This window comes from Protopterus annectens, chromosome 8.part1, assembly GCF_019279795.1.
Source record: "Protopterus annectens isolate FY-2018-M chromosome 8.part1, PAN1.0, whole genome shotgun sequence".
Classification (NCBI taxonomy): Eukaryota; Metazoa; Chordata; order Ceratodontiformes; family Protopteridae; genus Protopterus; species Protopterus annectens.
Genome location: NC_056742.1, coordinates 406,790,258 through 406,817,579, shown reverse-complemented (window position 1 = coordinate 406,817,579; position 27,322 = coordinate 406,790,258). Strand labels below are relative to the sequence as shown.

The window sequence follows — 27,322 nt, the reverse complement described above, 5'->3', positions numbered from 1 at the left end:
GGAACATCATGATCTGCTATAATGACTAGCATATCTAGCTTGTACTACGTCATTAGGTAATATGGCTCATCCCGTTACTAAGTATGGCCATGCCTGTCAGCAGATTGGGTCTACAGTTAATCATCGAACAGCACTTTCATCAAATGGCTGTTTATTGGATACTAACTGTCAAAACCTCTGTTAAACTGAATGGCCATATCATTGCAATGATTTTCATCGAACAATGATAGTTAGCGAACATAACGGAAGCGTTACTAAATACTTACCAGCAACGTAGCTATAAGGAAACCTGCCCTTTCCCTACTGTAGTGCAACCTCGGAGTTGGTATATATAATTAATGGGGGGAGGGGGCGCAGGTTTCCCTATCGCTACGTTATCAGTAAGTATTTGGTAACGCTTCCTTTATGTTGGCCAACTATCATTGTTCCATGAAAATCATTGCAATGATATGGCCATTCGACTAAAGAAGGTAGACAGTATTCGACTGATAGCCATTCAGTGAATGTGCTGTTCGACAATTAACCATAGACCCCAGCAGATCATAGTCAAAACAGCATAGAAAAAAAGGGAAGGCCATCTACAGGTAAATCACAGGACCAAAAGGACTGAACAAATTATGATTTTACACACCTTAGCAAGCCTTCATAGTGTCATACTACAGCAAACTGTAATCAGAACATTTAAATGATGTCTCTTAACTTTGTGGGACAAATTACAGAACCAGACTTAAAGGCAGTACACACCCTCACATATCCTACAGTTTTCTCTTCCAGACACAAAGCAAATGGACATATATTTACGTTTTGTTGCAGTGTACCTTATTCAGTCTGAAAACAGTGTGCCTTAATTAGTGGCTCAGCACAAAATACAATCATCCTATTCTTACAAGTCATCTTTCTGGAAAGCCAGCATAAGTATATCTAAATGGTATACAAAGGGAGTAACGACATGGTATTTCAAGGTTTACAGTATATCACAGAAAGGAAACAGGTTGATTTGAAATACTCAAATATACTACATGACTTTTCTTTATGAACATATTAACTGCAGCATACTCAGACGAGTTGTTAAAAAATTTTAATACAATGCAATACACACATGGTAGACACGCCTTTGAATACTGTTCAAAAGAACAAAGAGGGAGCACAGTTTCAGCATGCAATGCTTTGAATTGGCATTCATTTTTCATATGTACATATTTACAGTGCATACAAAAATTATCATAAAACCCAACAACTTTCCTAAACAGTTTCAGACTGCCAGGAAACAATTTATATACAACTTCTTTTTAGCATAAAAAGAAATAGTAAAGTGACACAGTAACACTAACACTGACAGCACCAAACCATGCCTGCAGTCTTTTTGGAATGTGATCAGTGAAGCCATAATGGCTTAAAGAGAGCATGTTCCTTTCTCACAATGGCTACACATATTCACTGAAGCACACTCACAGTCTTGTAAAGGTTGCAGAAAGTGTCTTTCACCATAATTAATGAAGAAACAGCTGTTCCAACAAACTGGTCAACTCCGAGACGAGACAAAATATCAGCTTCCTGCAAATGTATTCAAGTCATGTAGCACTACTGGACATGTGGCCTCGGCTTCAAGATTAGCTTACCAGTCTGTAAAGTAAGTGAAAAAAATAAGTGGAAATAAAAATAACATGACTTTTCTATTTAGATTACAACTATATTGCTTAAACATCCCTGATTTTGACTCAAATGTTGGCTTTAACCTTCCTAAATGTTCTGGTCTTGTGCAAAACAGTGATAACTATTGCAAACAAACAGTGTTAATCATTATGTATTCTTTGGAAAACACATTAATGTAAATCATATCATTTTAATCAATATTACAAGTAGTATCAGTATCCTTAATTTAGGGCCTTGTTTTTTTGGCTTCGAGTTCTTGGTTCTTGAAGTTAACAGGCTGATAACTATGATTAAAACAATTTTACTTTCTCTCTCTTTCTCACTAAATATTTAATTTATGCATGTGGAAAGAGGCAGATCAGAAGCAGCTCACCAATGCAAAGTGAAAGAAGAATATGAAACAAAGCAGAGTGGCATTTCTAAAACAAATCCTGAAGAAAGGCTGCAGAGACTAGACATTCAGTGCAGCACCCACAGCCATGAAATGTTCTCACTTGAAACCACAACTTTGAAATCTTATCTGCAGAACACACACAAAAAAAAAAAAAAAAAAAAAGATGACCAACAAAAGACAGCATCATTTCAGTCAGACAAAACAATCTAAGGTTTCACTGGCACTGGGCCTGGAGTTATAAATGGCCAGTGGAACTGTATAGATATTCAGATCTTGAATTTCTGGATGTGGGAATTGAGACTCAATGAAGGCATGAAATAACTTTCTGATAATACTTTGTTTTTCTGAAGGGTGAAGTCCCACACCATCATCTACACAGGGGACTTAGTCTTCTATACCCCATTACTTATTACTCCTGCATCCGATCTACTACACCTCCAAGTAAGAAGCACTACCTCACTATTTTACACACTTCTCAAAGTTCTGCCATTCTGAATGATGGGACTTGAATATCAGTATGAATTCCATGGACAAGAAGATCTAAATAAATGACAGAGATTGACATAGCATGTAAATGTTGCCATAAGTAAAAAGTGCACCTTGAATTAGTATTGAAAACATTATTTAGAAAGCAACTGTTTGCAATTAAAATATTAGCAGGTATACACCAATGAACCAATGGCAAGCTCTGTGAACACCAAATCTGCAGAAAAACAATGAAAATCAACCACACTGTAAACAAAAATGTGCAACCAATAAGCTGCCTTCATGGAATCTATGCACTGCACTCCTGCATCCCCTACTTGTTATAAACAACTCCAGGATCACTGCTACTTTGGGGGGCATTTCCCCTACTACAGCAACCACCCTTAATACACAGAGTGAAATGCTCAAAAAAGCAGTCAGAGAAAAACACAAAAATGTTTAGTTCATGTACCTCTTTTCATAAAGTCATACCATATAATAAAAACATACCGCCCATTTACAATTCCTATAAATATACACACAAACAGAAGCTGTAACACAGTATTACACACAGATTCCAGTAAGAGTTTCATTTAGACCTGGAGGAGTTTCTGAGTCCAAAAGTAAATGCCAACACAGTTGTTTTAATTATAGCAATGTTTTGCAGTCTCCAAAAAAACTGCCCTATTTGTTCTAAAACTATGAACTTAAAACCTGAAAAGTTCGGGCAAGTCGAACTGTGCTTGCCGAGCGCATTGCTGTTATCTGTTCGCCTGATAGAGTCAAAGAACATTTATCAGATAGATAATTTTCTGATAGTTTTGCCCACGTAAAATGCTGGCACGAGCTGCATGCTGCAGCATATACTAGAAACATGGAGTGACAGCCAAAGTGGCCGTTGAACCTGACTGATAATCCACAATGTTGAAACGTAAAGTTAGTGCCTGTCCACATGTGTGGGCATATTACACACTGGTTACAAGTGAACATGCCTTTGGGTTCAATGTTCTGAGAGGGTTGAAAGTAAAAATAAGGTTTGTCCTTTTCAAAGGACATTTTGAGTGTCGTAGTCCGTTTGTATGAGAACGCTGGTTGATGCCCTAATATTGTTCTGAGATCTGTGTTTGCTTTTATGATGTTCCAGTTTTTTTGTAGGATGTCTCTAATGGACTGCATATCCCTGCTGATAGGCAGAGGATAGCTACAGTTTCTGTCTGCGGAATCACTTGTGTTGCCATTGTTTTTGGGAATAAATCCATGTTTTAAAATCGGTTTGTGTCTGTTGTGTCTTTGTGCTGCAACCTCAGTGAAGACTTCATATATTAGATGCTCAGGGTAATGTTTCTTTTCAAACATGAGGGATAAAAATTTACATTCCTTCACGAAAGTGTCGTCTTCAGATACAATTCTGGAAAGCTTTATGAACTGCCCTCAACACATTCCGCTTCATAAAAAACAGATGCTGACTGCGGAAGTCAAGAAAATTATTTCTGTATGTATCTTTACGATACACATTGGAGCTGAGAGCATATCCAGGGTTTACTATGGATATCTCCATGTCTAGGAAGTTGATCTTGGTTCCGCAGCCTGAGGTCACAAAGTCTAAGTAGGGTAAGTTGTTCGTTAAATCCTGTAAGAAGGTATCCAGTTCGGATTTGGGTCCTTCCTATAGAAAAAAAATGTCTATATAGCGTCTGTAAAGGTGTACTTTACAGAATTGAGTCAGATTTATTAGAGTTTCAGCTTCCCATGTGCTTAGTACTATGTATGCAAAAGCTGGGGCCACTTTGGACCCCATGGCAACACCTTTTACTTGCTGGTAAATTTGTCCGTTAAATTGAAAAAAATTATTAGTTAATACAATGGTAGTAAGTGAAATCAACATTTCTACTCTGTCGGCTGGGAGACCTGCACGTTTGCTGAGGAACAGTTCTATAGCTTGTAAACCCTCTAGATGAGGGATGTTTGTATACAGAGCTACTATGTCTAACGTTACAAGAATGCACTTGGAAAAGTCAAGTGTGCACCTATGTAGCTCATTTAAGAAGTCCCACGAATCTTTGATGTAGAATTTTGTAGCTTGTACAAGTGGATTAAACACACTGTCCAGACATTCTGAAATGTTTTCAGTTTTCGTACGCTTATTAGAAATAAGTCTGAAGGGCAGATTTGTTGCATTCTTATGTATTTTGGGAATGCCAAACATTTTCCCTAAGCATGGGTTGGTTACGGACAGAAAGGTGCATTCTTCTAGGGTTAGATGTTGTTATCTTTCTAATGTTTTCAATAACTTATCCACCTTTGCAAAATGATTCATAACTTCATTTAAGTTAACTTTCTTGTAAAAGGTATTATCCACTAAAGTACAGTTTTCTACCTACCATAAATGTAGATGTTCGAGTGTTCACCCTGTTGCAGTCACACTTAGGTTATCCTGCCGTCAGGCGGTCCCGAAGCTGGCCTGAGTTCCAAAGTCTTGGTCCGGCGTCGGTTGCTGTCGCTTCTTCCTTGATGTCAGAGCGCCAGGGGCATATAAGAGGCATCCAACACCATTTTCTTCAGTTTTTCTTGCCCCAGATGTCAGGTGCCCCCAATAGGTAGGCAACATGTATATATATAGCTAGATAAAAATAAAACAATACCTTTAGGCACAAGCAAATACACCACAGAGGTTGAATAGGATAGAGTGGTATAAATAAGTTCAGCTAGCTCAGAGGGGATGGAGGGAGGGTAACCTGGACTGCAGCAGGGTGAACACTCGAACATCTACATTTATGGCAGGTACCAAACTGTACTAATTTCATCATGTTACCCTGCTGCAGTCATCACACTTGGGTTGAATCCCAAAGCTAAGGATGGGAGGTTGAGTTAAACAGGGTTAGAAGGAGCTAGTAGGCCCTGCAAAACTGTAGTGGCAAAACCAGCTCTAGTCTTAGAATATAGAGGTAAGTGATAGTGTTTGGTGAAGGTGTGCACTGAACTCCAAGTTGCAGCTTCCAGAATATCCTTGGTTGGCACTCCCCTGAGAAAGGCTGCTGATGTAGCTGTAGCCCTGGTGGAGTGGGACCTAATGTTAGCAGGTACCGGTTTCCCATGATGTGTGTAGCAGAAATGTATGCAATGCCCTATCCATTTTGAAATGGTCTGTTTTGAGATGGCTTTTCCTTGTGATCCTGTAGCATAGGCTACAAAGAGCTGGTCAGAATTTCTGAAAGCCTTAGTTTTATCCAAGTAGTAACGTAATTGCCTGTGAATGTCCAAAGAGTGCAGGAGTCCTTCTCCTTTGTTCTGGGGATTTGGGAAAAAGGTGGGCAAATGAATGGTTTGGTTTAGGGCCACACTGGATACCACCTTTGGCATAAAGGAAGGGTTAGTTCGTAGAAAGACTCTGTCTTGATGAAAAATGAGGAAAGGCTCCACTGCCATTAGTGCCTGTAGCTCTGAGACTCTTCTAGCTGAGGTTATTGCAAGTAGCAGGGCAGTTTTCCATGAAAGAAATTTTAAATCAACTGAAAAAGCTGGTTCAAAGGGCGGCAGTGTAAGCTTTTCCAGAACAAAGTTGAGATCCCAAGTAGGTGTTGGTGCTCTCCTTGGCAGTCTTATGTTCTTAGCCCCTCTGAGGTACTGTCTTAGGAGTGGATGTGAGAATAAAGGAGGATCCGTGTTGTAGTGAGCTGAAATTGCTGAGGTGTGGATCTTAATAGATGAAAAGGAAAGACCTTTGTGCAACATCTCAGTTACATACTGTAGAATCCGAGGAATGTTTGGATCAAGAGGATTTTGGCCTTTAGCCTGGTTCCAGGCGCAAAATCTTTTCCATTTGTCTGAATAGGTTTGCCATGCAGCCAGGTTTAAAGTCTTGAGCTGGCTGTGTAGAATCTTGATTGTCTCACTGGGTGAGCAGGTGAGGAATTTGTGGTAAAATCCATGGTGGGCCATGGGCCATGTTCCTTAAAATTGGATACCAATGCTGCCGTGGCCAGTCTGGTGCAATGAGTGTCATTTGTGGCCTCTCTAATCTGACTTTCAGCAGTACCTTTGCTAGAAGTGGCAGTGGAGGAAAGGCATACACTGTTAATGTTTTCCAACTGAACGAGAGGGCGTCCACTTCCTAGGCTTGTGGATGGAATGTCCTTGTGCAAAATTTTTGAAGTTGGTAGTTTTGGGGGCTTGCAAACAGATCTATGTCTGGGCGTCCCCATTTTTGAGCTGTTATTGCAAATACTTGTGGATCTAGTTTCCACTCGTGTGGATCCATGATGTTTCTACTTAGGTCATCTGCCAATGTGTTCTTCTTTCTTGGCAGGAATTGTGCTTGTAATTGAACCTGGTAAGACAGTACAGTGTTCCACAAGGTCATTGCTTGCCTGCATAGAGGGTAGGAATGTGTGCCCCCTTGCTTGTTTATGTACCACATTACTGTGATATTGTCCGTCTTTATTATTAGTTGTCCTGGGTGTGAGAGGTTCTTGAAAGCTGTTAGGGAATTCTGTACTGCTAGCATTTCTTTTTGATTGATATGCAGATGCCTCTGATCTGTAGTCCATTTGCCCTGAATGCACTGTCCTGCCATGTGTGCTCCCCAGGCATAGTCCGATGCATCTGTTGTCATAGTTTGCCTGGCTGTGGGTAAGGTGAAAGGCTGACCCTTGTTGAGGTGACATGCCTGTGCCCACCATAGAAACTCCTGTTGAAGGCAGGGAATGAGTGGTATCATTGTTTCCAAGCTGTGGCTGTGCTGAGTCCATATGCTTTTCAGGTACCATTGTAATTTCCTCATATGCAGTTTTGCAAATGGTATTAGTAGTATGCAAGATGCCATGAATCCCAAGGCCTGCAGAATTTTTCTTGCAGGGAGTTGGGTCTTTGTTGCCATTATTTTTAAATATTAAGTCAGCTGTAGTTTCTTGTCTGGCGTGAGATAAGCCATCTGGGCCATTGTATTCAAGCTGGCACCCAGGAATATTATGTTTTGTGAGAGCACTAGTTTTGATTTCTTTTCGTTTACTGTGCACCCTAGGCAACTTAGAAGGTGTTTGACAAATGCCAGATGCTTTAAAAGTATGTCCTTGCCTTCTGCTTGAATAAGGCAGTCGTCCAGGTATGGATATATTTGAATTCCTCTTTGTCTGCAATATGCAATTATGCAATTACTGCAATATCTGCAATATGCAATTACTGGTGCCAAGCATTTTGTGAAGACCCTGGGCGCAGTAGGTAAGCCAAAGGGCAGTGCAGAGAATTGATAATGCATTGAACCTGCAATGAAGCGGAGGTATCTTCTGCAATTTTGTCTGATAGGGACATGCAGGTATGCCTCCTTGCGGTCCAACGTTACTAGCCAAGCATTCTTGCCCAGCATGGGAAGAAGCTGCTGTAGTGTTAGCATCTTGAATTTTGGTACTTGCAGACAGGTGTTCAGAATTGAAAGATCCAGAATAGGTCTCCATGCTTTGTCCTTTCTTGGGACTAGAAAGAGTCTTGAGTAAAATTCTTGTCCTTGCTCCTGTGTAGGTACCTGTTGAATGGCTCTCATGTCCATGAGAGCTGTAATTTGTTTTTGTGCCTCTGCCCATTGATTTGGTGGCAGGTTTGGCATTCCTTTTATCCTTGGTAAGGTATGAAAGTGGAATCTGTATCCTTGAGAGACAAAGTCTAGAACCCATTTGTCTTTTGTGATGATGTGCCAGTTGTCTGCAAAAAATTCTAATTTTCCTCCCAAGGGAGCTGCCAGGAGAGATTTGCTTGGTAGTTTGAGGACTGAGTCATTGTGTTTGTCTTCTGCTAGCCTGGGGCCTGTCTTCTCCTCCTTTCTGGTAGCAGTACCCCATTGGCGAGGTTTGTAAGGGCCTTGTGACTGACCTCTGCCCCTTGGGTGTCTGTATTTGCCTCTCTGTGATCTGTCAGAAGCTGGAAAGGACCAGTTTTTCGTTGGCCAATTTCTGCTGAAATGAGGGGGTTGTACCTGCAAAAAATCCTTGACCGTCTGCATAGACTTTGCCTTATCCTCCACTTTCTTTAAAACCTCTTCTGCTTTGACACCAAATAATACATCCTGCTGTAAAGGTGCATCCAATAATTTTGCTTTAACATGATCAGGAAGGGTTTGTTCTTTTAACCAAGCATGTCTACGTATGACAGAGCCAGTAACAGCTGCTCTACAGGAAGCTTCCAATGAATCAAATCCACATTGTAAAGTATGTTTGCCCACCAGTTCAGCTGCATGCAACAGATCCTGCATTTCCTTGAATTCAGACTGTTCAGTATGTGTGCTCATTTTTTGTTTTAATTGAGACATTAGGAATTGCTGATATTTCAGCATGTGAAGCTGACAATTTAATGCTCTCATAGCCAGAGTTGCTGAGGTGTATATTTTCTTTCCCCATCTACTTAGGGCTCTGGAATCCCTTTCAGAGGGCACAGGATTTTTAGCCATAGAAGCTTTAGCTCCCTTAGGACCCTGGGAAATTGTTTCTGGGTCAGCCACAGGGCTTTTATAAAGGAATTTGTGTGAGTCTGGTACTCTGTAGTATCTGTCTGGTTTGGCTGGAGCAGGAGGAAGAGAGTCTGGATTTAGACTAGACTCCAAACATCATCCACAATATCCAAAACTGGAGGGATAGCAAGAGGTCTGTGCTAGGGTAGTAAAAGGAACTCTCGGGGCTTTTTCTTAGAATCACAGTAGTCCTGGCCTTCCCAGTGGAAATGTTCCCTCATGGTATGTAAAGTTTCCCCAAAGGAGTAATCTTCAGGGGGAGATGCTGAGGGAATAGAGTCTTCAGCATCAGAGTCTTCATAAGGTGGAAAAGTGTAATCCTGTTCCTCAGAAGAATCTGAGGAAATTGAAACCTGGTCAGAGGAAGCATAATCCTCCTCTTGTCTTGGTCTTTTATCAGGAGGGGGATGGGAACCCCTGATTAGGGTAATCAAATCTTCAGCCATCTTAAGCAGCTGTTTCTTAGGCATGAGGCCTTGAACTGTAGACTGATGTACAGTCTTCTTTGGTTTTAAAGGAGTTTTAAGCTTAGCATAAGATTTAATGGTGAGTGTAGTCGGTCTGAAGACACCTTTTGCAACTGAAGGTGTTTCCACTGCACCGGGGTCTACTTCTGCTCCGGTGTCGGAAGGGCCTAATCAAGATGGCTGCGTCGGCCTAGTAGACTCCGCTTGAGAATCCGCAGCTGTCTGGGGTTCCAGTTCTGTGGTCGTCAGGGGCTGCGTAGGCGCCTCACTGAAAACCGGAGAACCGGCGACAGGCCCAGCAGAGGCCTCGGAGTCTGGCTTGTTCCTAGGCTGCCTGTCCTTATCCTTGCGTTTTTTATGCATGCCGGTCGTCGGCTGCTCCAACGGCATGATATAATTAAATTTCCTACCAAAGAAATGTCGTGTGAAGTCAAAATGGCATTTGATAGTTTGTTTATTAAACCTAGCACAAAACCGACAACCTGTGACGTTGTGGTCTGGGCCTAGGCAAGGAATACAATAGGAATGGAAGTCCTTATGAGGTATTTGCTTCCCACAAGAAATGCAATTGTTAACTTTTTCTGACATCGGACTGAGGCAAGAAAAGATTCCCCAACGGGGTACTTAGCTTTATTGAAGACTTCAGACTTCGGACTGAAATTCGAATCGAAAATCTCAGGTGTCGGCCGACCGGCACTGGCGAATTGCTTCTGCTTCGGGCACCACGCGGCAAGAAAGACTGGAGAAAATGGCATCGGATGGCTCTTATATACCCCTGGCGCTCTGACGTCAGGAAAGAAGCGACAGCAACCGATGCCGGACCAAGACTTTGGAACTCAGGCCGACTGCGTGACCGCCTGACTGCAGGATAACCCAAGTGTGATGACTGCAGCAGGGTATCACGATGAACATCGTATCTTCTATCTTGGAGACATTTTTCATTCTCCATAAGAACTAACCCTGTTCCTTTGTCGGCTTTCATAAGTCTTAGGATGTTGTCACAGCATAATTCTGTGAGGGCTTGCTGTTCGTTTGCTGAGAGATTGTACCATTTATTGTTACTTGGCCGACTTAATAATCCTCTCAGTTCATATTCACAAACACTTTGAAAGGTGGCTAAAGTTGTGTTTAGGATCGGGTTGAAGAGACTAGTTTGTTTAAGTTTGCAATTGCGTTGTCCAGTTGTTCCTATTACTTGCACTGAGGTTGGTACTTGCTGTACTTTCTGAAGAACTTTTGTTGTCAGAAAACAAGAAGTTATGTACTCACCATAACGTTCGATGTATGTAGTCCATCTCACCTCACATTCTTACCCATGGGTTCGGAGCCGAATGTCGGCTCCGACTCGGCCAACTTTTCTAGCTCGAAGTCTTTCAATCGGCTGGGCTAAGATGGTATCCCATGCAGCACTGCTCTCTATCCCCAGATCTAGTTTGCTGCGAGTCCCAGCATTCATTCTCCATGCATAATACCACCCAAGGAAAGAACAAACCAACAATGAAGGAAGCTCTGAAACCAGCCCTAACCTCCAGATCCTCCAGGACGGGGGAAGGTGGGAGGGTAAGTAAGAATGTGAGGAGAGAGGGACTACATACATCGAACATTATGGTGAGTACATAACTTCTTGATGTTATGTAGTCCAATCTCGCCTACATTCTTACCCATGGGGCAGCGTCCCTAGCACCTAAATCCTGGGAGGCTCAGTGGAAAATACTCCTGAGCACTGTGGAACCAAAGGAAGACCTGCCCCTAGATACCACATCCAACTTGTAATGAGTAACAAAGGTGTGAGGAGAAGCCCAAGTCGCCGCAGCACAAATATCATCCATAGACAATCTGGCCCGATAGGCTGTAGATGTAGACACAGACAGAGTAGAGTGAGCCTTCACCCGGAACGGTAAATCTTTACCCCCTGAGGAATAAATGAAAGAAATACAACTGCAGATCCACCTGGACAGCGTGACTTTGGAGACAGGAGACCCAATTCTGTTTTCCGAAAAGGAAACTAACAACTGATCAGATTTTCTGAGGTCTTTTGTTCTATGCAGGTAAAAACGTAATTGTCTGTGTACATCCAATTGATGAAATTTGAATTCTGACTTGTTTGAGAACTGGGGAAAAAACACTGGCAACTCAATAAGTTGATTAAGATTATTGATTGACGCCACTTTGGGAAGAAAGGAGGGGTTCGGTCTGAGAGAAACCCGGTCTTTATGAAAAATCAAATAAGGGGATTTGATTGATAAAGCTTGAAGCTCCGAAGAGCATCTGGCTGACGTGATGGCTACTAAAAAGACAGTCTTCCAAGCTAAGAATTTTAAATCACAAGTGGCTGCAGGCTCAAAGGGGGGGTGAAGTAAGAGCCTGTAGATCAAAGTTTAAATCCCAAGGCATGACAGGTTCCGATACCGGAGGACGAAGTACCAGAGTGCCCTTCAGAAAAGCCTTACAGAGTCTATGTGCCATCAGGCTAGGCTCGTGTGTGACATGAAAGACAGAAATCGCCGCCAATTGCACTTTAATGGTTGCGGCCACTGAACCCTGGTTAAACAGCATAGACAAGAACTCCAATACAGACGAAATTGGAGCTGTGTAAGGGTCAATCTCTTTGGTATGTGCTCAGATTGAAAACCTCTTCCATTTACTGTAATAAATCTTCCTGGTTGAGGGCTTATGAGAGGAGGATAAAATATGAACCACCTCCGGTGAGAAATGATGAAGCCTAACTAATGACAGAAGTGGAGTAGCCAGGCTGTCAACCGGAGGGTCCGAAGAGAGGGATGGAGCTGCCCTGACATGCGTCAGTAAGTCTGGTTGTGGGTCCAGAATCCAAGGAGCATCCATGAGATAGGGATGGAGAAAGGGAAAACAAATTTGACGAGGCCAGTGTGGGGCAATCAGAATCATTCTAATTCCCAGGGATTGTGCTTTCTGAATTACCTTTGACAGCAAGAGGACCGGAGGGAAGGCATATAGTAGACTGGAGGGCCAATCGTGGACTAAGCGTCCCTGGGTGACTCCCCTTGAGGGGTTATCAACGTGAAGTAGCTGCTGCATTTGGCATTGAGGGGGCTGGCAAAAAGGTTGCAGCAAGGCTGACCCCACCTGCGGAAGATCTGTTCCGCAACTTGACAGTTCAGGGACCACTTGTAAGGCATCAGAATAGCTCTGCTTAGCCTGTCTGCGATCACATTGGACTTCCCCAGAATGTGCGTTGCCACCAGAAAATGTTGGGAAGACACTGCCCACTGCCACACTCGCATGGCCTCTCTGCAAAGGGGACAAGACTTGGTTCCTCCCTGCTTGTTCAGATACCACACCACTGACATATTGTCTGAGTGGATTGCAATAGTCCCGAGAGGAAGAAAACTCTGAAGTGCTTGCAACGCTAATAGCACAGCTCTCATCTCCAGGGCATTGATATGCAGATGCATCTCGTGCTCTTGCCACGTGCTTTGGACTGTCCTGCCTAGATAATGCCCCCCCACCCCATCTGGGAGGCATCCATGGTCACTGTGGCAATCGTGGGCGCAGGAACGAAGGGCTTTCCTGCATTCAGGTTGTCGGCGTGAAGCCACCAACTGAGGTCCTGTTTGCACCTGTCTGTGAGTAGACTAGGATGAGAAAGTGGAAGACGTTGAAGAGACCACTGGGCAAAGAGAAGCCACTGAAGGAGTCTCATATGTAGCCTTGCCAGAGGGACTAACATAATCGTTGCAGCGATTGTCCCCAATAGTTGGAGGACCCATCTTGCCTTCGCTCTTCTCAAAGGGAGCAAGGCGTGAACTTGCTGTTGTAGGATTCTGATTCTTTCCTGTGGTAGAAACGCCCACATGAGGACGGTGTCTAGTTCTGTGCCTATAAAAGTGATGCACTGTGAGGGCAACAAGGCAGATTTTTCCCAGTTCAATGTGATGCCCAACTGATGACATAGGTTGATAGTAGCGTCCCTGGTCTGAATTAGTAGATGCCTGATGGTAGCAGTAAGGAGCCAGTCGTCCAGATATGGAAACACTTGGAATCCCTGACGTTTCAAGTGAGCCGTCACCACTGCCATGCATTTGGTAAACACCCTGGGGGCTGTGGTGAGACCAAAGGGCAGGGCTCAAAACTGAAAATGACTGGCTCTCAGCCGGAAGTGTAGGTGACTTCTGGATGCCCTGTCCATCTTTATCAGTAATAAGCATCCTTGAGGTCGATGGAGCACATCCACACTTCTTTTCCCAACAATGGGAGAATAGACTGCAATGTGACCATTCGGAACTTGGACTTTTGCACGTAGGTGTTCAATTGGCTGAGATCCAATATGGGTCTCAGGTCCCCTGTCCTTTTCGGCACCAAAATGAATCTGGAGTAAATCCCTAATCTGATCTGGTCCGAGGGGACATGTTGGGTGGCTCCTTTTTGTAGCAGCTTTGAAACTTCTGAAGCTGCGTAATCCCTTTGACTGGGTGGAACATCCGGGATTTTCTTGATTGAAGGGGGATCTGACGAGAAGGGGATGACATATCCTCTGGAAATTATTCGTAGAACCCACTGGTCCTGGGTGATGTCTTGCCAGGCCTCCAGGTACAACGAGATTAGACCTCCGACTGGCTCCGGAAATGCAGTTGGGCCTCCCATCAGGAGCGGCGGTAGGGAGAACCACGAAAGGAATCGCGGTCTCCCGAGTTGCAGGGGCCTCCTCTGCCCCTGGGGTGGCATCTCCCTGAATAACCACCCCCTCCCCTCCCTCTGGAGGGGGGCTCACCTTGTGCACCGTGAAAAAACCTCTGTGATTTCTTGAACCACATTTTGCCACCCCTCTGGGCCTTGGGATAAGGCCTAGAGGTAAGGGGAAAAACGGACTCCTACGGCAGACAGAGTTTTTCCCTCCTGCTCCCACCTGGTGAGGGTGTATTTCACGTTGGGTCCGATCAAAGAGGAACCATCGAAAGGGGCGTCGGTGAATGAAGACTTGAAGGCCTCCGTGAAATGACAAAGGTGCATCCAGGCCTGTCGCCTAAGTGCAACTCCTGAACTTGCTGCCCTACTCGCTCCTTCGGCTGCATATGAAATCAGCCTCATGGAGGAGTTTACAATGGAATTGAGGGTACACATATGAGTGTTAACCATCTGGGCCACCACCTCAGAAACGTTGCCCGTGAGAGTATCTCCAAGCTCCTTGAGGAGATCTCTCTGGAGCCATGTAAAGCGAGATAAATAATTCAGTGACCATAAGGTAAAGGTCACTGAAGAAATGGTACGCTTCCCATACCGGTCCATGGTCCTAGACTCCTTGTTAGGGGGATGGACGGTGGAAGAAGTCTCGGCTAATTCCTTCTGAGCGGCAGCTGCCACCACCATGGCATCCACAGGGACTCCCTTGGACAGAAATTCCTTATCAGGAAAAGCAGAGAAAAATTTATTGGGTCTCCTGGGGACTGGTTCCACAGAGTCAGGGGTTTCCCACACCCTTCGACAAACCAAACCTAGAAGCTCGAAGGGTGGAGATACCCAGGAGGCGGAGGGCTGAGCACCAAAGGCCTTCCGGAAGACCCGACTCCTCCTCGGAGGGGGCTTTGGATGGCCAGACATCTCTGTTTCAAAATCTCTAGGATGTCAGAGAAAGAAACATCCTCAGAGGATGAATTGGGGGACCCCTCCGATTCCTTGAGGTCGGTGTCTGATGTGAGAGACTCATCCTGGGAATCTCTGTGCTTCCTCTTGCACATCTTCTTTCTGGGTGACTCCTCAGGCAAAGGCTCTGAGGGGCCCTCAGAAAAGTGGGGACCACTCCAGGAGTACCCGGAGGCCTTGGGGCTCCGCTGTCTAGAGATAGATGGCGGTCAGAGACCTGCACTGGTGTAGTAGGGGACAGACTGACTGATCCGCATGATGCCGCTGACGACCTGACCAGAGCACTCCGCATGGCCTCGAAGGCTGGTCCCCCTGAGTCCGAGGAATGACCAGCCTCCGAAGCCCCTAAAGGAGTCAAACTTGCCGAAGCACCGAGAGGGAGACTAGGTACCGAGGGTGTCCCGAAGCCTCTCCCTCGGGTCCGACCGAAGAACCCCGAGTCCTGAATCCCTTGGACGGCGCAGACGGGGTCAGAGCTGATGTCGGCACCGATAAGCCAGGAGGGGCTGTCAGAACCGACCTAGGGACATCACACAGAGCAAAGCACTCCGACTGCGAAAGCTGAGGTGCGCTCTGAGGAGGAAGTATCGAAGCAGGTTGAAGGATGGGCTCCGGAGCCGACTGAGTCAGAGCCGAGAACAACTTTGCCAAAACCGGTGACTGAAGGAGTCTCTGCACCACTCTATCGACGTCCACATCTGATAAGGTCCTAGAGGATTTAGAGGATACAGAAGGAGATCGAGACCTGCGAGGAGGGGATACTGGTCTAAAGCTACGCAATCGGCTCTGAATAGGTTCCAAGCTGATTGGAGCCGACGCAGGTTCCATAACAACTGACACTTCCTGCGGCCCCGAGGACAATGGCGCAGAGGATGTCGAAGCAGACTTTGCTATTTTCTCCGGTGGCTCCAAGGAGACTGATGGAGCTGGAGACCTCTTTTATTTAGAAGATTTTGCCTTAGAGCTGGAAGCAGTTTCCAGACCCTCCTCAAAGGAGGGTTTGAGAAGTCCCTTCAAAATCAACTTATTCTTCCTTTCCTGAAGAACTCTCGGACTAAAAGCATGACAGAAACTGCACGACTCCTGGAGATGGATTGCTCCCAGACAATACACACAGACAGAATGTCCATCGGTAATGGACATTTTATAACTGCACCTAGAGCATTTCTTGAAGCCCGAGGGCTTGTGCTCCTTAGTATCTTTGGACACAGCTAACCAACAACCAAAGCACCAAAGACAACAAGTCACTGAATAAAGGACCAACGGTCAAACACTCACAAGGCGGGAAAAAACTACCACTAACAAACTACCTCAAGATCTCTAATTTAAACGATTCTTAGACACAACACATGGGGGGGGGGGGGGAGGACTACAAACCTCTAATTTACATGGTTTTAGACCCGGTAAGTTTATAACACAAGAAAAGCAAGGGGACAGTCTAGGTCCTCTAACTGAAACGGGCCTAGCCCGTTGGAAACAGCTAGTGAGATACCACAGAAAATGATCAAACACACAACTTTTCCACAATACAAGACCCGAACACACAATAGCTATTAAAATAGCTTTTTGTTTGCAACAACTTCTCTAACAATGAAGAAAAGGGGTACTTAGCCACAGCCAAGAGCGAGACCACGTCTGAGCTACACGAGTGGCAAACGAGATCTGGGGATAGAGAGCAGTGCAGCATGGGATACCATATTAGCCCAGCCAATAGAAAGACTTTGAGCTAGAAAAGTTGGCAGAGTCGGAGGCGACATTCGGCTCCGAACCCACGGGTAAGAATGTAGGCGAGATTGGACTACATAACAAATACTTTCAGGTTTAGTTTCCTTAGATATAGTCTTAAATCTAATAATGTATCAGTAATTCTTGCTCTCTGTGAGGGAATGGACGTGAACCCTCTATTTAACAGTTGTAAGTGTGCTTCAGACAGATTTTTGCCTGTTAGGTTAAACACTGCATTAGAAAGAAAGTGTTCTCTTGTATTTAATAAGCTGTCCTCATCGTGCTCCTCGTCTTCATGGTCCATTTTCCAAAGTTGAATCTGTTCGTGTTCCTCCCTCTCCAATCCCCCTCCTGCCTCTGCCCCCACCTCTCACACCTGCAGTCGGTGCCGCCACAGTGTCTGGGTTGATATGCTGGACATGCTTTCAGCTCCAATGTGTATCATAAAGATACATACAGAAATAATTTTCTTGACTTCCGCAGTCAGCATCCATTTTTTATGAAGCGGAATGTGTTAAGAGGGCAGTTCATGAGGCTTTACAGAATTCTATCTGAAGACAACACTTTTGTGAAGGAATGTAAGTTTTTATCCCTCATGTTTGAAAAGAAACATTACCCTGAGCATCTAATATATGAAGTCTCCACTGAGGTTGCAGCACAAAGACACAACAGACACAAACCGATTTTAAAACATGGATTTAGTCCCAAAAACAATGGCAACACAAGTGATTCCACAGACAGAAACTGCAGTTATCCTCTGCCTATCAGCAGGGATATGCAGTCCATTAGAGACGTCCTACAAAAAAACTGGAACATCATAAAAGCAAACGCAGATCTCAGAACAATATTAGGGCATCAACCAGCGTTCTCATACAAATGGACTACGACACTCAAAATGTCCTTTGAAAAGGACAAACCTTATTTTTATTTTCAACCCTCTCAGAACATTGAACCCAAAGGCATGTTCACTTGTAACCAGTGTGCAATATGCCCACACATGTGGACAGGCACTAACTTTACGTTTCAACATTGTGGATTATCAGTCAGGTTCAAGGGCCACTTTGACTGTCACTCCATGTTTCTAGTATATGCTGCAGCATGCAGCTCGTGCCCAGCATTTTACGTGGGCAAAACTATCAGAAAATTATCTGATAGAGTCAAAGAACATTTATCAGCTATCAGGCGAACAGATTACAGCAATGTGCTCGGCAAGCACAGTTTGACTTGCCCGAACTTTTCAGGTTTTAAGTTCATAGTTTTAGAACAAATAGGGCAGTTTTTTGGAGACTGCGAAACATTGCTAGAATTAAAAGAACTTCGCTGGCAATTACTTCTGGACTCAGAAACTCCTCCAGGTCTAAATGAAACTCTTAATGTAAAATGCGCACTGCGCTGGTCAGCAAAATGAACAATCTGATTGGGTATTATACCACTGTTCCACACTAGTAATTGGTACACTGATACTAAATAGTATAGTGATTGGTTTTAACTATCATTGGTTGATATTGCATAGCAAACTTTGTATTGGTTATTAATACACGGGACACTACTGGTCCACAACGAGCAAAGAATGAGTCTCATAGGTTAAAAAACTACCGCTTGTATTTCCATAGGGTTACTATTGAATATAGAATGACATCATGTTTATGTAAAAAAATATTTACTGTGTGCATAGTATTTAAACTGCGATTTCACTATTTTTTCAGTTCTGATGAAGTTCCTAGAAACAATAAAGGAATGAAAGCACTAAACAACAGTCCTGCCTCGGTGATTTTTTGCTTCCAGTCTTTACGCTTTTTTGGTACAAAGTTATAGTTTTATTTACAAAAAGTATTACTTTGTTATTTTGTTCTTTATAGTTTATAGTACGGTTCATGATTTTATTATATATATATATATATATATATATATATATATATATATACACACATATACATACACACACACACACACATATATATATACGTGTGTGTGTATATGTATGTATATACATACATATATATATATATATATATATATATATATATACACACACACACACATACATACATGCATACATACACACACATTTACACACTGATTCATATCCGTATTAAAAACAAATACATTGTGTATTTTCAAGGATTAAAGTCTCCTTACCTCCCATTTTACTTAAACTTACTAACACCATGGTCATACAACTGCAGAGAAATTGTACATTTAAAGAACTGAAGAGACCCTGTCCCGTAAAGTGCATTATACTGTCAGCACTAACACATCTAAAATTTAAAGCACTGAGAACACCCGAAAAACTATCAAACTTGAAATTAGTTCCAAAGTACAAAGTGACAACATAAACTAAAACCAAGACAAGAAGGCAGCAAAACTCCAAATCAATCCACCCTTTCAAAATAAAAACCAAAAGGGATTTTACTGATGTAAAGCACTTTTCATCCCACTTGTAGCAGGACTTCTTCAGACAAAACACTCTACAATAAACTAACGTTTAAAACAAGAATTATATATAGACATATGTTCTCAACCACCAATCAACAGCCAAAGGCAATAATTAATTAACACTATTTAAAAATGATGCTCAATTTAAAATGTAAAAGAGTGTACTACGAATACAAATAAAAATACAAATACCCAGCAGCACTACATACTGTGTTGTCTATTCATAACCCTACAGTAGCTAACCTGAATACATGTTAAATACACTAATTAATGTTCAAAATTTTAAAAGATCTTAAAAACATCATATTAATTACAGTACTTATAGGAGTTCAGGGTACCAATAAATATTCCTTTGGTGAAAAATGTAATAAATTAATAATATTGCTTATAACAGTTCTAAAAGTTATTGTAAAAATTATTATAAAAAAGTTACTTATAAAGAACATGGTTAGGACTTGAGACAAACTGCCTATGGAAGTGTTAAAACAACTTCATAATGTCTTCGTCATGACCATACCACAGTCCTAAAAGTCAAACTTGGGTCAATATGATTCAGCTGTTAAGTATTACCTCAAGAGGCTTTTTAGTTTCAAAATACAAACAATAGAATATACCTTGTTTAAGCCTGGATAGTAGCAAGCCCTCGTACGCAAATGCCAAACTAATTCAAGCTTCTCCAAAAGTAAAGAGGTTGGCCCCCCTCTTATGTCAGGCAAAATACAATCAATTGCTCTGAATTTCGGATGCTCACTTACATGCCTATCCAATGCATTTTCTTGTCTATTTTTCCTGATGTTGTAGACATATTCATTCACTCTCTCAATTTCCTATCAGTTTTACTGATATAAAAAGCAGAACATGCTTTGCATTGGGCTAAATAAACCACCCCCTTCGAGTTGCAGTTAAATCTGTACTCAGATTTGAAGTTCACCCCATTAATGGAGAAACTCTGACTTACAGCCATGTAGGGGCAATAAGAACACAAAACATTTATACATACCCTTATCATTACTAAAGATGCCCATCTCTCCATTGGTAGCTTCCAGTAAATTTTTCAAATTCTTCCCTCGTTTAAACACTAGCTTAGGCGGGTCATGAAATTTATTAAATAGGGTATGATCAGACCTAAGTAAGTCCCAGTTCTTGTTTATTATATCCATTATACAATTAAGACAGAGTGTATGAACATCTCTACAACATCAGGAAAATTGACAAGAAAATGCGTTGGCTAGGCATGTGACTGAGCATCCGAACCACTCATTTAAATTCAGAGAAACTGATTGTATTTTGCTTGACATAACAGGAGGGCCAACTTCTTTACTTTTGGAGAAGCTTGAATTAGTTTGGCAATTGCCTACGAGGGCTTGCTACTATCCAGGCTTGAACGAGGTATATTTTATTGTTTGTATTTTGAAACTCTTGAGGTAGTACTTAACAGCTGAATCATATCGACCCAAGTTTGACTTTTAGGACTACGGTACGGTCATGACAAAGACATTATGAAGTTGTTTTAACACTTCCATAAGCAGTTTAAGTCTCAAGTCCTAACTACGTTCTTTATAAGTAACACAACCAAGGCGGTGATGAACAGAATCAGGCAACTGGATACTGAAAACCTTTGTTTAATCCCATGGAGTGGATTTTGTCCGTTTTTATTCGTTTGACTATTTCTGGGATTAAACAAAGGTTTTCAGTATCCATTTGCCTGATTCTGTTAATCACCGCCTTGGTTGTGTTTTTTATTGGCTTGTGGTTCGTTTTTTGGGTTTCTTTATAAGTAACTTTTATAATAATTTTTACAATAAAACGTTTAGCACTGTTGTAAGCAATATTATTAATTTATTAAAATTTTCAACAAAGGGATACTTATTGGTACACTGAACTCCTATAAGTACTGAAATTAATACAGTGTTTTTAAGATCTTTTAAAATTTTGAATATTAATGTGTATTTATAATGTATTCAGGTTAGCTACTGTAGGGTTATGAATAGACAACACTGTACGTAGTGCTGCTTGATATTTGTATTTTTATTCGTAGTACACACTTACATTTCAAATTGAGCATCAGTTTTAAATAGTGTTAATTAATTATGGTGGTTGGGAACACGTCTATATATAATTTTAGTTTTAAACGTTAGTTTATTGTAGAGTTTTTTGTCTGAAGTCCTACTACAAGCTGGATGAAAAGCGCTTTACATCAATAAAATCCCTCGTTTTTTTATTTTGAAAGTGTGGATTGATTCAGAGTTTTGCTGCCTTTTTTTTTGTCTTGGTTTTGGATCAAACTTGAAATATAAAAAGTGAAACCGTACATCACACACAAGAGCAATAGCAGATAAATTACCCTGCCCATATAGGCGAGGGCGTGTTAATAGTGCAGATATAGTCTCGCTAATGAAATGTCAGCATTCAAAATACCAAGTACCAAAAAGCTGGGGGGGGGGGGGGAAGACGTAAAACCCGGAGAACAGCAAATCTCAAAAATATTCTCCTTAAATCTTTACGCAGGGGAGGTAAGCCCCCCCCCCCAAACTTATACACACACCAACTGTAAGATCGCCATACCTCTGAGAAAAGGAAATATTCTGAGAAATGGCATTTCAGACTTAGTATATGTAAGTCCGAACTTTCAGCCATTCAGTCTCCATATTCTGGGACTTGCCCTAGTAGGTCAAGACATTGCAAAGAGTTACCATATATATTACTGAACACCAGTGAGTGTTATAAGGTATGAACCTAAATGAGTGCCTCACAATTCTTGAGCATGCAGTAATGTCTGTGCTATGAACACCCCCAAGTGCCTTACTGCACTTAAAAAATGGGCCTCTGCATTTTTTTTTTTTTTTTGCAGTCTGAATTTTACATGTAGTAGTTTATGCAGGGCAATTGTTTATGTTCTGTAATTTCATGCAGAACAGTTCCATGGCTGTCCATCACTTAAATTGCATGGAATTTTGGCATGAAATTTCAGAGTACTCATTTTAGGGACTCTTCAGTCAAACTGCTGTTTGTGAGGTTGTGTAATTCAATTTGTAAGCATAGACCCATACTCGCTTTCATATATTCATTGTCATAGTTCAGATGGTGATGATCATACCTGTACTCTGTACCAAATTCCTCAGTATTTCCCGGTTTTGAGGGCAAAATAGTGGTTGAGTGGCCCCTTCAAATCCCGATTTTTTTTTTTTTTTTTTGGGCAATTTTTTTTTGTCATGGTGTCATGTCCTCCCTTCTGATACTCTAGTTTAAAGCATGATTTACTTAACATGGCTACATTGTACACCTAAAAACACCACAAATTCTTCATCTTCAGCTATCAAGTGCCAGTATTTCCAGCCTCAGCTGGTCGCAACTGCCAATAGGTTCATAGGTAGGTTCTAGGCTGTCAGTTTGGGGCCTATATAAGCCTAGTCAAAAAGGTTCCCTGACTTTTGCCACCCAAGAAAATTATTTTCCTGTGGCCCTGTCGAGCAGTGCTGCAGAAGTGATCCCCAGGGTGAATTTTCTATTTCCCTTCCAGTCGTCAATATTTGTCTTAAATTGGGCCAATGAGGAGCTTTGCTTGACCTGAATGGGTAGTTTGTTCCAGATATGGGAAGTCTCTGGGACAGGAATCTATCCCTCCAGCATGTTCTGTTTATTGTGGTGACAAGGTTTAGGTCCCTGGAGCATGTGGTATGGAGAGATTGGGATTTCTTTAAGTGTAGCATGTTCAACAGCTCTGGGTTTGACACAGCTTTGCATGTTAGGCAGAGATCGCCTCTGAATAGACGATATGTGACGGAGTAGAGCTGGAGTTTTTTGAGACCGTCTGTGTATGGCATCTGTTTGAGGACGGTAATCCTCTTAGTGAGGTATTTCTGTGGCCTTTCCAATTGTTGTTGGTGTCTTGTGAGATACATGCCAAATGGGGCATTGTACTCTATAATGGGGCTGATGAGGGGAGACGTAGAGAGGAACAATGACCTCCTTTTTTCTAGAGGAGAACCCTTTTGTGATGAGGTGTGCCACATAGAAGGATTTCCTGACTACTGTGGTGATGTGGTTATCAAAGGAGAGACTACTGTCCACCTGTGTCCCGAGGTCTCATCACACTTTCGGTGTTTAGTGAGCTACCGCCTATATGGTAGTTCATGGGTACTGAGTTTTTCCCAAAGGGGATGACAATGCACTTCTTGGCATTGAGCTTGAGGACATGACTTTGACACCAAGCATCTGTCTCTGTGAGGCCCTTTTGTAGAATGTCTACATCATTAGGGGATTCTATTATGGCTCCCAGTTTGCAGTCATCTGCAAACTTTGTTAGCCAAAGACCTTCTGTGTTGGCTTGCACTTCATAGAAATAGATGCCGAACAGGACAGGACCCAGAACCGAACCCTGTGGTACTCCACTAGTCACTGGTCTAAAGTCGGACATGGAGTCGGCTACTTTTACTGTGTGGGTTCTGTCAGTGAGCCAGTTGGCCACCCATCTTCTGACATAGGGATTTATGTCCAGTTTAGTGAGTTTATCTATAATTCCAGAGTGGGGGATGGTATCGAAAGTCTTGGCGAGGTCAAGATATTCTGTGTGCACTACCTTGACCTCGTCTACGGCTCTGGTAATTGCTTCAAAGAAGTCAATCAGGTTTAGTAGACATGCTCTACCTTTTACAAACCCAAACTGAGTGGAGCCAGGGTTTGAAGATTACCTATGTCTTTGTTTATAAGCTCCAAAATGATACGTTCCACGGCCTTGCAGACCAAGCTCGTCAGGCTAACGTGGCAGTAATTTCCAGGGTCCATGGTGGCACCCCCTTTGTGGAGTGGGATAACAGTCACTGAGTGCCATTCAGTAGGCACATAGGCTGAAGTGAGGTTATGATTGAAAATGGTACTTAGGTGGGTGCCAGTTTGTTCTGTAGTTCGTGCAGTAAGCAGCCTGGGATGTTGTCTGGTCCCATGGATGTTGTGTTCTTGGCTTTGGAGAGTGTGATCTTTACTTATTCTTCCGTGATTACAGGAGCTTTGCATTCTTCCGGTATTAAGATGGACCCTTTGGAGGGTGAGCGGGGGGTAAAGTTAGAACTGAACCTATCTGCCAGGATGTTGGCAATATAATTTAGTGTCATTGTGCTGTAGCTCTGAGCAGATCTTGTGGTTGGCTTTGGAATCAGTGGCAATTTTATTTTCATAACTGGCTTTGGAGGATTTTATGAGGGATCTCAGCTTCTTGCTGAGGCTTACCAGGGAGTTCTTCCGATCTTGGGATTTTACTCTTTTTTTTGCAACAGCTTCTTCCTTTTGTTGTAGAGTTTGTTTATGGCAGGGGACTACCACACTGGCTTCCTTTTTTGGAGGATAGCATCTTGGTTTTGTTGGGGATGGCACGATCACTGCATTCGTGTAAGATTCAGCAGTCGTACCTCTATTTTCCGTTTACATGGGTGTTGTGAAGTTTGCCACTTCTGTCTTAAGAAGCATGAAGTTGACTTTAAAGTAGTTTTTGACGGTGGTTTCTTTAATAGGTGGTGGGGGGTAGGATATGGATGTCTGGAGTGATTAGCTTGTGGTCGGACCTGACCAGCGAGGAATTGACCTCTGGTGTGGAACACCAGTTACCCATATTGATAATGACCAGGTCTAGGATATTGCTGTCCCTGGTGGAAGTGTGGACAAGGTGATCCAGGGCATTGGAATTTAGGAATCCCAGAAAACATTGAGCGAATGAGTTGGTACACGAGTAGTTTTCCCAGCTGATGGTGGGGTAGTTGAAATCACCCGTAATTAAGGTATCGGTTTGTACCTTAATATTTTCCAGTATCTTAAGAAATGAAGATTGGGAATCCTGGGGCATGGTGGGGGATCTGTACAACAAGCTACAATCTGGATTGCAGTCTTACCCAGTGTTAGTTGCACTTGGATAATTTCGGATGCATTATGTTGAGCAGCTAGCCTGGAGGTGTGGATATCCTTAATGAATATGGACACACCTCCGCCTTTAGTGTTTCAGTCCAGGTTAGGTGGCCAGAAGGTGTGGTATGAATTATAGCCTGGTAATGCAGGGGTGCTCTCTGGAGCCTTGAACCAGGTCTCTGTCACTGCACAGATGTCAATGTTGTCCATTTTAAGGAGTGCATCGAGTGAGTGGATTTTGAGGTTTAGACTTCTAGCACTGAGTAGCATTACCCTCAGAGTTTGCTTGCTTGTACCTATTACGGTGGTGAATTTGGCATTTGAACCTTGCCTAAAAAAGGCACAACAGGGGTGGCAAGAGCCTTAGCCAGTATCCGGAATCCCAGGGACGACAGGTGCAGGCCATCTCTGGCAAAGCATTGTAGTCTGTCGTCCATGTCATCCCAGGCAGACAGATACTGGATCCCCTTAGAATGACACCAGAAGCTTAGCCAATTGTTGAAGTCAATCATTTTGTCCTTGTACGGTCGTACACAGGATACAATATTAAAGTGCAAATTATGAATAATATCAAAATACATGCGCTAACCACACAAAATCATGCACCTTCTAAACTGGTGCGTTTTGCATAGTCCTTGCATGGCACATTACATATCATTAGTGGTGCGTTAACCTAAACAAATTCCTAAGTTAACCAACTACACCCCACATAACCTATCCTTCTTAAAAGTAGACTGTACACATATATACACACACACACATATATACACACACACACACATATATATATATATATATATATATATTATATATAAAAAGGCAGTGTGTACTGTTACCACTGCCCAAAGATACAGCTCATTTCCTGTCAGTATTACTATTAAAATAAATGTCTGCAGAAGGAAAACTGTGCCCCATGAAGTTCCAGAGTATGAAGAACTTTAGCAGTAATGGTTACAGCGTTCCCTTAATGAGGAGGAGTAGACAACACAACTGAAGCAAAAATTTGGTTGTTCTGCATAAATATGGATTGTTTGTCCCTTTCCTTTACGTCACCTTAGTTGAAAAAAAATAATCACCTTTTACACGATGTAAGACTGGCAAAAATACACATGCCACGTGACAATGTCGTAAGGTATATTTTTTATTGTGGGGCTACCTGCTTTGGAAGAAAACTTTACTGTAAGGTTTTTTTTTTCTGCATATATTTCTTTTAAGGCATTCCAGGTATGTGGTATTCTTTGAGATATATGACGATGACTGAATCTTTCTGCCACTGACAGGATACGCTCTTGGTTTAGGGGTGTGGGGCACCAGATGTGACGTGGGAGGGTTGTACTGCATTACTTGGAAACTACACTGGGTGGATGGCTGACTGGTTCTTTTTGTGTTCCAGCACATAGAGCTGCAGGCATATACAGCGGTTTGTGATGATATTGCATAAAATGCAGTATTCGGTATTTTGTGTAGGCACTGTATGTTGCACAGTGACACCCACACTCGGTCCTAAAATCCCTGGCACCAGTGGAACCTAGGAGATGAAAATGGACAGTATGAAAAATACTACATGCTAATCAACCAGTTGTATAACTGACTATAGCTTTTCAGTTTCAGTCATAGCAGAGTGTCAGAAAGTAGTAGTTTTTTACCTGTTTACCGAGTAGAATATGGTCATATAGTTAATAGTAAGGAATCTCTTTACACATTTGGGAGAAAGGATTATTTGTTTAGCTAGGCTAACTTCAGTCATTTACTCAGGTTTTGTATTGGCATAAGTTTACTGAAGGATATGAAGTTGAAACTCAAATGTCTGCCATTATTTTCTGACTTCAGTCTTCATTGATTTGCCAGAAAGTCACACATTTTAGGAGAAACAGAATACAATACGAGGCAAAAATCTGGGCATTCTGTGAATATCTGGAAAGTTGGGAGGTATGCTAGTAGAGGATGTTCTTATAAACTTGAAAAAGTTGTTAAAATAACAAGATTTGTGTTAGCATGCATTTTCTAAAGGATATTAAGTAGGAAACTCAAATGTGTACCAATTTAGTGACTTAAATCCTCAGTGATTTGCCAGAAAAAAACTCAAATTGTATGAGGAACATAACAAAAATATTAAGGAAAAATCTGGACGTTCTACAAAAATCTGAACAGTTGGGTGATACAACTGTGGCA

At 42.4% G+C, this 27,322-nt stretch overlaps 1 protein-coding gene across 1 annotated transcript in view; it reads right to left on the bottom strand.

Annotated features, from left to right (window-relative positions):
• Window positions 1–1,063: 1,063 nt before the first annotated feature.
• CNEP1R1 (CTD nuclear envelope phosphatase 1 regulatory subunit 1) overlaps window positions 1,064–27,322 on the bottom strand; it is a 442,763-nt gene continuing 416,504 nt past the window's right edge. The window contains exon 6 of the mRNA XM_044081977.1: window positions 1,064–1,623. Within this exon, the coding sequence (XP_043937912.1) occupies window positions 1,582–1,623 (42 nt within the window). The 3' untranslated portion in view covers window positions 1,064–1,581. The remainder of the gene's footprint in view (window positions 1,624–27,322) is intronic.